Raw genomic sequence first — 10,562 nt, 5'->3', positions numbered from 1 at the left:
GGCAGAGAAGGGTGAAGAGTTCAGAGTGCGGAGGTGGGGAGGGTCGGCCGGGGCAGTCCTCGAAACGTAAGCAACGGTTAAAACAGATGAGGGTGGGATAGAGGGCGGTTTTGAAAACAAATCCTCGGAGGCACCCTGGGTGATTCGACAAGGCGTCCCGGCTGCCGGGACTCAGCGCTAGCCCGGTTCTCCCCTCCACTTCCGCTCTCCCCTGCCCCGCCCCCTGCATGCGACTGGCGATTGGCGGAGTCCGTCCCATGGCCCCGCCCCACCCCCCTTTTGATTGGCCGGAGCGTTTAAAGATCCGGCGGTGATAGGACGATTCTCAAGTTCTAATATTTGAAATTTCCAGTTCCAGTTCCCGAGTGTCGCCCGCAGGCCAGCTTTTTTTCATCCCGTCCATCGCGTGCCGGCTCAAGTGAGTGTCCATCTGAACGCCTGAGCGGGAGACAGAGATCCCGCTTCTTCCTGGAGCCCTTCCCGGGAGGGTAAAAAGAAATAGGTCAGATGGGAGGAAGCATGCATTGACGGGTCCCCTTACCCCAGCCAAATAATCTGTATCCCGCTTACACCTCGGGCATGGGAGCTCCAGGGCTTCACCCTTAACCCTCAGTGTTAAGGTCTGGCAGTCGTTTGCGGCTTCTCTGGGCCTGTCTGCACTTCTGTATACGCAGAAATTGAGAGGCCCGCCGGCTGCAAAGGAATGTTCTTAGAAGACAGCGGCCGCTTATGCCAGTCCCCTGCCCATCTGCCCATGCGAGACTGACCCAAAAAATTCCCGGGCCTGGGCAGGAGCGATAGTACAGGGGGTAGGGGCTCTTGCCTTGCACGCGGCCGACTCGGGTTCCATCCCAGGCATTCCATATGATCCCCTGAACTTGCCAGGAGTGATTCCTGAGCGCAGAGCCAGGAGTAGCTATTGAGCATCACGGAGTGTGACACCCTCTCCAAAAAAATCTTAAAAAAAAAAAAAAGTGAAACAAAAAATTCCTGAGCCCATCCTGCGTCTTTGGGAGATAGGCGTGCACCCAGCCCAGGTGTATCTGACACTGACCGTCGGCTGCTCTGGGAGTTAGTGCGGGGGGTACAGGATATTCAAAGTGAACTTTCGGTTGGCACTAGGGCCCTCTGGCCATCTCTGTGACCTCTCAGTGTCACCAGTGACCGGCCTCCGTGACTCGACGTGGCTTCCCTAGTCCATCTCACCCTTTCTTGTCCTCTGCATGCCCATTGCCCTGTGTCCCTTCGCAGACCCTCCGGAGGCGGTGGCGATGCTGTCGGGCACCGAGGCAGAACGCGAGGACGCGGAGCTGCGGTGCCGCGTGACGGTGGAGGAGCTGAGCCCTGGGGGGCAGCCACGAAAGCGCCAGGCGCTGCGCTCGGCCGAGCTGAGCCTGGGTCGCAACGAGCGCCGCGAGCTGCTGCTGCGGCTGCAGCCTCCGGGGCCCGCGGAGCCCGCGCGCTGCTTCCCCCTGCGCGCCGCGCGCCTCTTCACGCGCTTCGCGGCCACCGGGCGCAGCGCGCTGCGGGTCCCCGGGCCCGGCGCGCCCCCGCGCGGCTCCGTGCAGCTGCTGCTCTCCGACTGCCCCCCGGATCGCCTGCGCCGCTTCCTGCGCACGCTGCGCCTCAAGCTGGCCGCGGCCCCTGGCCCCGCGCCCGGCCCCGCCCGCTCGCAGCTGCTCGGCCCGCGGCCCCGCGACTTCGTCACCGTCAGCCCCGTGCAGCCCGAGGAGCTGCGGCGCGCGGCGGCCGCCCGGGGCCCGGACTCGGCACGGGGGAAAGCGACCACCGAGACCCCTGCGGAGTCGGATCCGAGCACGGTGAGAGCCAGGAGAGGAGGAGGAGGATGGGGGCCGAGCGGGCTGTCAGTTTGGTGGATTGGACCTAGGGTGTCCCATTGGAGCAGGACGTGGGAAGGGCTCCCGTGAGTCCTACCGTGCAGTCCCCGAGACACCCGGCAAGGGCTAGCAGGAAAAGGACGCTGGCCATAGTAAGGAGAGAGCAGAGAAAGGGTTGTGAAGGCGACTTTAGGAGGGACAGCAGGTGTGCGGTCAGCCTTTTGGAGAGAAGGGTATGGCTGGTGCCAGGGACAGTCCCCGGGTCCGATGGGGCAGACAGGGGGTTTGAGCAGATCCGGTGGGTTCTGGAGTGATCACAGATCCCAGGGGTTGAGATGAGGCTGTGGGAAGGTAGCGATGAGGCAGGAGGCGTCATGGCACCCCCTGGACAGGGCATGGCCCCAGTGGCCCCTGCACAACCAGAGGAGAAGCACTGCACCACGCCACTGGGTCAGGCTGAGTACAGCCACCGTGTCCCCCACACTCACAAGAAAGGGGAAGGAGAACACTGACCAGGAAGAATTTTGCTTAAGCATTTGGAGCCCAGAGACAGGTTTGTGGGAAGAGGCAGAGAAGGAAGCCAAGAGGCTGGAGAGGTCATTGAGGACTTGCCTTGCATTTGGCTTCCCCAGGTTTCATCCCGGCACCCCAGATGGTCTTCTGAGCTCCTCCAGGGGTGATCCCTGAGCTCAGAGCCAAGAGTAAGGCCTGAGCACCACTGGGGGTGGCCCAAACCATCCCTCAACCCCCATCCCAGAGAAGAGACCTGGACCCCAGTGGTTACTGGCAGACTCTGTTGGCTCCCGGGAGTGAAGGCTGGGGGACATCAAGGGCTTTGGGCCTCACACTGCTCCCAGGCTGAGCAGGGAGTGGTCAGTCCCTGTAGGTGGGCAGGAAGTCACCGAGCTGCTATGTCCCTCACAGAAAGCCCCGAGGTGGCCCCTGCCGGCCAGGAAGCTGAACCTGCCCCCATGCAAATCCAGGCTTTCTGAGGAGCAAGCCGCCGTGTTGCGCGCTGTCCTGCAAGGCCAGAGTGTCTTCTTCACCGGGAGTGCAGGTAGTGTGTGTCTGGTGGGGGGCGGAGAGGGGGGGTGGCATGGGGGGTGCAGGCGCGCCTGACTCCGCTCTCCTAGGTACAGGCAAGTCTTACCTGCTGAAGCGCATCCTGGGCTCGCTGCCCCCCACGGGCACCGTGGCCACGGCCAGCACTGGCGTGGCCGCCTGCCACATTGGGGGCACCACCCTCCATGCCTTTGCGGGTAAGCGGGCACCCCTGGGAGCAGCGTGCAGGAGGGAGGGTGAGATCAGAGGGGCTAGGCTGAAGAGTGTCCTCTGCCAGGCATCGGCTCGGGCCGGGCACCGCTGGCCCAGTGTGTGGCGCTGGCCCAGCGCCCAGGGGTGCGGCAGGCCTGGCTGAGCTGCCAGCGGCTGGTTATCGATGAGATCTCCATGGTGGAGGCTGAGCTGTTCGACAAGCTGGAGGCTGTGGCCAGGTCAGTGCAGGCAGCAAGGGGGGGCAGAGGAGGAAGCCACCTGGCCCACCCCTGAGCCCCCCTCCCCCGCCTCCCTGTTCTTCTCCAGGGTGGTCCGACAGCAGGACAAGCCGTTCGGGGGCATCCAGCTCATCATCTGTGGGGACTTCCTGCAGCTGCCACCCGTAACCAAAGGCTCCCAGCCCCCCCAGTTCTGCTTTCAGGTACCCCTCCCTCGCTGGCCTTGCCCCTAACCCCACAGGGGTCTCTTGGGTCCACTCACATCCCCCACCCTGCCCCCCACCCCAGGCCAAGAGCTGGAGGAGATGTATCCCCGTGACCCTGGAGCTGACTGAAGTATGGAGGCAGGCCGACCAGACCTTCATCTCTCTCCTGCAGGCTGTGAGGCTGGGCAGGTGGGTGCCGGGGAGCGGAGTGGGAGACCGGGCCACACGAGAGGCTCGTCCTGCCCCGCCCTGGGAGGGCGGAGAAATGCTTGTCCCTGGGAACTGGAAGAGACGCTTGGGAAGGGTAGAGGGGGGTGAGAAGCGACATGGTGCCGTGGAAAATAGTCATTTTTGGACCAGGACGATTGTTCAAAGGGCTGGAGTGGATGTGGGAGACCCAGGCTCCATCCCCGGGCCCCTGGGGGGTGAGAATGACCCCTCTGCACTGATCTGGGGAGAAGCCCACAGGCCACTTCTGGTGTGGCCAGAGAACAAACTAGAGGATTGTTTAAGGCTGGAGCAATAGTAAAGAGGGGAAGGCTCTTGCCTTGTGTGTGGCCAACCTGGATTCCATCCTTGGCATACCATATAGCCCCCTGATCGTCAGAGCAGTGATCCTTGAGCACAGAGCCAGGAGTCAACTCTGAGTACTGCCGGGTATGGTCTCAAAACAAAACAACATAGAAAGAAACCTCTGGGGCCAGAGTGACAGCACAGCAGGTAGGGAGCTTGCCTTGCACACAGCCAGCTCAGGTTCCATCCTCAGCATCCCATATGGTCCCCTGAGCCCACCGGAGTAATTCCTGAGTGCAGAACTGGCAAGTCCCGAGCACCTCTTGGTGTGACCCAAAACCAAAACGAAACAAAGAAAAAGATAAAAACCATTGAACCAGGGGGCTAGAGCGATAGCACAGTGGGTAGGGCACTTGCCTTGCCCGAGACCGACCCGGGTTCGATTCCCAGCATCCTGTATGGTCCCCTGAGCACCGCCAGGGGTAATTCCTGAGTGCAGAGGCAGGAGTGACCCCTGTGCATCGCTGGGTGTGAGCTAAAAAAGCAAAAAAAAAAAAAAACAACAAAAAAAAACAACCAAAAAACAAAGAACATTGAACCTCTGGCCTGGTCACACTCATCTCTGCCTGCTTTCTTATAGCCCTTCCCCGCCCCGGCTCAGTCCCCTCCTCTGGGTCCATGTGAAGAAGCAGCACAGCCCAGTGTGCCTCTCTGGTCCCCAGGCCTAGCCCCAGCCCCTTCCCTGATGCTCAGGCGGACTCTGCCCCAACAGATCTGCCTCCACAGATGCTCCGATGAGGTGACCCGCCGGCTCCAGGCCACTGCAGCCCACAAGGTGGGGCGTGACGGGATCATGGCCACGCGGCTCTGCACGCACCAGGATGATGTGGCGCTCACCAATGAGAAGCGGCTTCAGGAGCTGCCGGGTGAGCAGGGGCTGAGGGCGGAAGGTCCAGAGAGGATCAGTCCTTGGGGTATCTGGACCCCAATTTTTATGGACATAAAAGTTTTTATAGGGCCATGGAGAAACTCAATGGGCCGGGCACATGCTTTTGTCCTGGGCCTAACCCCTTAGCACCACAGGGTCCTCTTGAGCACTGACAGGAAGTGTCCCTGAGCACTAAGTCATGAGTACTCAGGCTGGAGGGCCAGAGAGGTAGAACTGGGTTTAGGAACTGCCTGTGCATACAGGTTCAATCCGCAGCACCTCATATTGTCCCCTGAGCATCGCCAGGAGTGATCCCTGAGTGCAGTCAGGAGTAACCCCTGAGCACTGATGGGTGTGGCCCAAAACCAAAAAAGTTAGTAGCTCCTAAGTGTCTTCAGATATGGTTACACCACCCCCAACCAAATTCTTCTTTTTTTTTTTTTAATTTTTTGGGCCACAATTGGCAATGCTAAGGGATTTCTTCTGACTCTGCAATCAGGAATCACTCCTGGCAGTGCTCAAGGACCATACGGAATCCCAGGGATCTAACCTGGGTCGGCCTTATGCGAGGCAAGTGCGTACTGCTATTCTATTGCCCTGGCCCCCCAGAAAATTTCTCTTAAAGCCCTCATGTTTGTTTTGTTTTTTTGCTTTTTGGGTCACACCCGGCGATGCACAGGGGTTACTCCTGGCTCTGCACTCAGGAATCACCCCTGGTGGTGCTTGGGGGACCATATGGGATCCTGGGGATCGAACCCGGGTCGGTCTCGTGCAAGGCAAGTGCCCTACCCGCTGTGCTATCGCTCCAGCCCCAAAGCCCTAACGTTTGTTGATAGGCTGTGACTCTGCGGGCAGGCCGTGCCCGTGAATGGGCTGTCGGTGCTGAAAGTGAGGCTCGAACTCAGGTCTCTAAACCCAAAGCCTTGGCTAGACCCACGCCGCCCTTACTACCTCTCCCTATGACTGTCCCCCACCCTCGGGCAACTTGTCACGTGTCCCCAACCCTGCCCCCCTGCCAGGTGAGCTGCACTGCTTCGAGGCCATGGACAGTGACCCAGAGCACGCCCGCACCCTGGATGCACAGTGTCCTGCCAGCCGACTGCTCCAGCTAAAGCAGGGGGCCCAGGTGAGTGGGGGTGCATCACCTCTGGGCCTCCCCCCACTGCCACTGCTCCCCACTATCAGGGCACTTCTCCTGTCCCCTTCCAGCTCCCAGTCGCCTCTGAAGTTCTGTTCCCTCGTTCCCTCAGCTTGGGGGGTGCTGGGGACGCTGAGAGAATTCGCTTTCTTCCCCAGTGTGGAAGCAGGGCCACGGGAGGCCCAAAGGAACCCCGGGAATGTCTTCACCGTGTGGGAGGAAGTGGGTGGCAGTGCCCTTGGGACTCAGGTCATCGCAAAGCCCTGTGACAACCTGGGACTGCTTTGCTCTTTGCCTCTAAGGCTCTCTGAGCAAATGCTGGCTCCCGTGGCAGGAAGGAACACGGGCCTGGGACAGCTGCGCTGCCCGCAGAGGGGCCCCGGTCAGTGGTGCGCGCCTCGGCTCCCTCACAGGTGATGCTCGTGAAGAACCTCGCGGTGTCTCGCGGTCTGGTGAACGGAGCGCGCGGCGTGGTCGTGGGCTTCGAGTCTGAGGGCAGAGGTCAGTGCGTGAGGGGGCGGGGCCCCCCAGTGCACTGGGTGTGTGGAGGAGGAAAGGCCAGCGGGGGTCAGGAACGAGCCCTCGGTCCCCGATCCCCACAGGGCTGCCCCGGGTGCGGTTCCTGTGTGGGGTCACCGAGGTCATCCGTGCCGAGTGCTGGACGGTGCAGAGCTCCTCGGGCCAGCCCCTCCGACGGCAGCAGCTGCCGCTCCTGCTGGCCTGGGCCATTTCCATCCACAAGAGCCAGGTGAGGGGACGGGGCAGGGCAGAGGTGGCCGGGGGGAGTGGCGACGGCAGAGCTTGATGGGGCTGAACTTGCCCTTGATAGAGATTCTAGACCTTTCCATCCCTCCTCCTCTGCCGCCTGCATTTGCACTTGCCGCACTTTCTGGTGGGGGAAGCCCCCCTCTCGCCTAGGAGCATTATAAGTGACCATCAGGTTGTTGATGGCGGCATTGGGGTCCCACCTGCACCCAGCCATCACCAGGGCCGCTGTGCGCAGTGCCTGGTTGTTGTGAGGCGAGGGCAGGCACAGGCAGTGCTGGGCTCTAACCCGGACCTCACACACGCAGGGCCTGTTCCGTGCCACGCACGCCACATCCTGGACCCCAGCAGTCATTCCTGGGTGTCTTTGCTTTTGTTTTGCTTGGGGGCCGCACCCAGCAATGCTCCCCGCTCAGGAATCACTGCTGACAGGCTCAGGGGACCCTGTGAGATGCTGGGGATAGAACCAGGTCAGCCACATACAAGGCAAGTGCCTTCCCTGCTGGACGATCTCTCTGGGCCCTCGTTTCTGTTTTACAGAGGAGGAAACAGACTCAGAGAGGTTGAGTGATGTGTCCCAAGTCGCAAAGCCACGGAGAGGCAGAGTCAGAGTTCAGGGCTCTGCTTCCAGCTCTCTCCCTCTGCCCTTCTTGCTCTGCTCCCAGCCTTTCCCTCTCGGCGGCTCCCTGCTGCCCGCCTCACCCTGTGCCCAAGCATCTCTGGGCTGCACGAGGCAGTGCTGGGACAGTGGCTGAGCTGGTGAAGGAGGGTCTGGCTGCTGGGGTCCCCTCTGGTGACATGGCCTGTGCCTCCTCCTGCAGGGCATGTCCCTGGACTGCGTGGAGATCTCCCTGGGCCGGGTGTTTGCCGGCGGCCAGGCCTACGTGGCCCTGTCCCGGGCCCGGAGCCTGCAGGGCCTGCGCGTGCTGGACTTCGACCCCACGGTGGTCCGCTGTGACCCTCGGGCGCTGCGCTTCTACGCTGCCCTGCGGCGGGCCAGGGGCCTGAGCCTGGTGAGACACCCCTGCTGGCAGCAGGTGGAGGGAAGCCCTGGGCAGGGGGAAGGAGGTACTGACTCTGACAAGGATTGGCTTGTCTGGCTCGGATGCAGGAGTCCGAAGAGGAGGAGGAGGAAGCGTCCGACCAAGAGAACGTGCCCCCGAACGGCACCTCTGACGGCAGAGAGAAGACAAAGGGAGAGTCGTGATCTCCGCTGCGCCGCACCGCTTTGTCCCCTCACTAGGGCCAGCCAGCTTCCAGGGAGGGGCCGTCCCTTGGATTCTCCCCTGCCCTGGGGGACAGCCCTGTCCCTGCCAATCAGGAAGGGGCCTGTGGCGGCACTGGAGCCAAGGACAATCTCTCGGTTGGCCAGAGAGGCGCTCTCGAGCAATGAGAAATTCCGGCAGGGACAGGCAGAGGGTGCTGGGCCCCAGGCCGGGAGGGACCTTGCCTTTCCGCAGGCCGTGCTGGGACACACGCCGAGAGCCATGGATGCTCATCGGGAACTATTTTGTCAGGAAAGCAGTTATGTCTGGAGGCTGGCCAGAAGGCTCAAGGGCAGGAGTGCATCTGTGCGTGAGTGGGTCCTCACGCCCACAAGAGGTGCCCCGCGTGGCCCCGCTGGCTCCCAGACTGCAGGGCCAGAGCAACCCCACTTCTCTGGCCACTGGGCCGAGTACCACAGGGAATGGCCCACAGGCCCAGGACTGTTGTAGAAGCCCATGAAGCAGATAAACAGTGTGGAATGTGTGTGTGTGTGTGTGTGTGTGTGTGTGTGTGTGTGAGAGAGAGAGAGAGAGAGAGAGAGAGAGAGAGTGAGAGCGAGAGCGCGTGCACATGTACATGTATGTACGGATGTACGGTTTTAATGGATATTCTCAGGTTGTATTTATTTCAGGCAAATAAACTTGTGAGTGCTGGAGCAATAGTACACAGTGGGTAGGGCACTTGTCTTGCATGCAGAAAACCTGGGTTTGATCCTAGCACCCCAGAAGGTCCCTCAGGCCAGGAGTGATCTTTGAGTATAGGGCAGGAGTAAGCCCTGAACACTGCTGGGTGTGGCCCCCCAATGAAACAAAACAAAGAATTATAGGGGCTGGAGTGATAGCACAGCGGGTAGGGCGTTTGCCTTGCACGCGGCCGACCCGGGTTCAAATCCCAGCATCCCATATGGTACCCTGAGCACCGCCAGGAGTAATTCCTGAGTGCAGAACCAGGAGTAACCCCTGTGCATCGCCAGGTGTGACCCAAAAACCAAAAAAAAAACCCCAAAAAACAAAGAATTATAGGGTCAGAGTAGTAGTCAATTGGGTAGGGTTCTTGACTTGTATGCAGCTGACCTGGGTTTGATCCCAGCATCCTATATGGTCCCCTGAACCTGTCAGGAGTGATCCCTGAATGCAGGGCCAGGAGTAAGCCCTGAGCACTGTCAGGAGTGGCCTAAAAACCGAAAAAGCAAACAAAAAATTATGGGGGCAGGACTAGAGAGAGCTTAATAGGTCAAAGGCAGACTTTGCAGGTGGTAAATTAGGATTTGATCCCCAAGGACCCCCCCCAAGCACTGCTTGGAATCACTGACACAGTGAGCTAGGGATAGCCCCTGAGCACTGCTGGGTCTGAGCCCCCCCAAACAAATGAAGAAGCCTAAAGGAATGTGTTGTCAGGACTAAGCACAGCAGAATGAGAGAGGCTTCCTCACTGAACGCCTGTCATGCTGGGAAAGAGTGACACCATCACCGACGGTGTTCGCTGGTTCAAGGCTTTAAGAGGCCGGGGGCAGATGCAGAAGCTGGAGCGGCAAGGCCCAGCCTCTCAGTGACCTGGGAGACGGAGACACAGTCCAAGCCAGGCACAGGCTCCTGGGGGCTGAGTGGGGAGCACCTGTCTCAGCCCGGAGGCCGTGAGTGTAACCCCAGCACCTGACCTTGAGCCCCTAGCCCACCTCTAGCACCGCAACTGAGTGGCCCCCCAGCCACCACAACCACAGACACCACAGAGCCAGGCCTTTGAGCTGTGCACAGGAATGGCTGTGGCCTGGGGAGCTGAGGGGGGCCTGGACCTGTGATCCCCCCCCCACACACACTGCACCCGCCACCCTCGGCTCCCTTGAGATGCCCGAAACCAGGAAGGGGCGAGATGTGCAGTGGGGGCACCAGCCCTGGGGCTGGGTGGGCATAGCTGACCATGGCTTCACCGTGCCTGAGGGGCTGGTACCTCCCCATACCACACACACACACACACACACACACACACACACACACACACACACCACACACACTCTCACAGATACAGTCATACACATCATACACATGCACATATCACATACACAATCACATATTCATACATGATAAGACACATACCCACTCTCAACACATACAAAGACGCACTCACACACACATACACACTCACATATACTCTTACATACAAACTCACCCCATACACTCTCAAACCGTACAGTCTCACATCACACACGTAGATACACACATCCCCACAACACACACACACACACACACACACACACACACACAAAAAACTTCCCTTGGCAGTGCCCAACAAACAGCCTCTCACCTCTCACCCCCCACCCCCAACGAAGCTCCTAGGCCTCCCTCTGGCACTCCCCACACCCTGGGGCCACTAGATGGCGGTAGGTGGCCATTCGCTCTGTCCCAGGGCCTTGGTGCG

At 60.3% G+C, this 10,562-nt stretch overlaps 1 protein-coding gene across 1 annotated transcript; it reads left to right on the top strand.

Annotated features, from left to right (window-relative positions):
- Window positions 1-1,265: 1,265 nt before the first annotated feature.
- On the top strand, window positions 1,266-8,631 carry PIF1 (PIF1 5'-to-3' DNA helicase). Its single transcript, XM_055127784.1, has 12 exons — window positions 1,266-1,820; window positions 2,763-2,895; window positions 2,972-3,097; window positions 3,178-3,331; window positions 3,420-3,534; window positions 3,620-3,726; window positions 4,837-4,976; window positions 5,998-6,104; window positions 6,530-6,617; window positions 6,719-6,864; window positions 7,703-7,894; window positions 7,993-8,631. Exons 1-12 carry the CDS (start codon window positions 1,272-1,274, stop codon window positions 8,086-8,088), a joined length of 1,953 nt encoding a protein of 650 aa, XP_054983759.1. The 5' UTR covers window positions 1,266-1,271; the 3' UTR covers window positions 8,089-8,631.
- Window positions 8,632-10,562: the final 1,931 nt, after the last annotated feature.

Source organism: Sorex araneus, chromosome 2, assembly GCF_027595985.1.
Source record: "Sorex araneus isolate mSorAra2 chromosome 2, mSorAra2.pri, whole genome shotgun sequence".
NCBI classification, from domain to species: Eukaryota; Metazoa; Chordata; class Mammalia; order Eulipotyphla; family Soricidae; genus Sorex; species Sorex araneus.
Note: the sequence above shows the minus strand (reverse complement) of the source record. Positions and strands in the feature narration are given on the sequence as shown.

Excerpts from the sequence above, each read along its gene's own strand:
- PIF1 (XM_055127784.1), top strand. The coding sequence starts at position 1,272 with ATGCTGTCGGGCACCGAGGCAGAACGCGAGGACGCGGAGCTGCGGTGC. Across the intron at positions 3,098-3,177 it reads CACCCTCCATGCCTTTGCGG|GCATCGGCTCGGGCCGGGCA; the intron begins GTAAGCGGGCAC and ends GTCCTCTGCCAG. Across the intron at positions 6,618-6,718 it reads CTTCGAGTCTGAGGGCAGAG|GGCTGCCCCGGGTGCGGTTC; the intron begins GTCAGTGCGTGA and ends CGATCCCCACAG.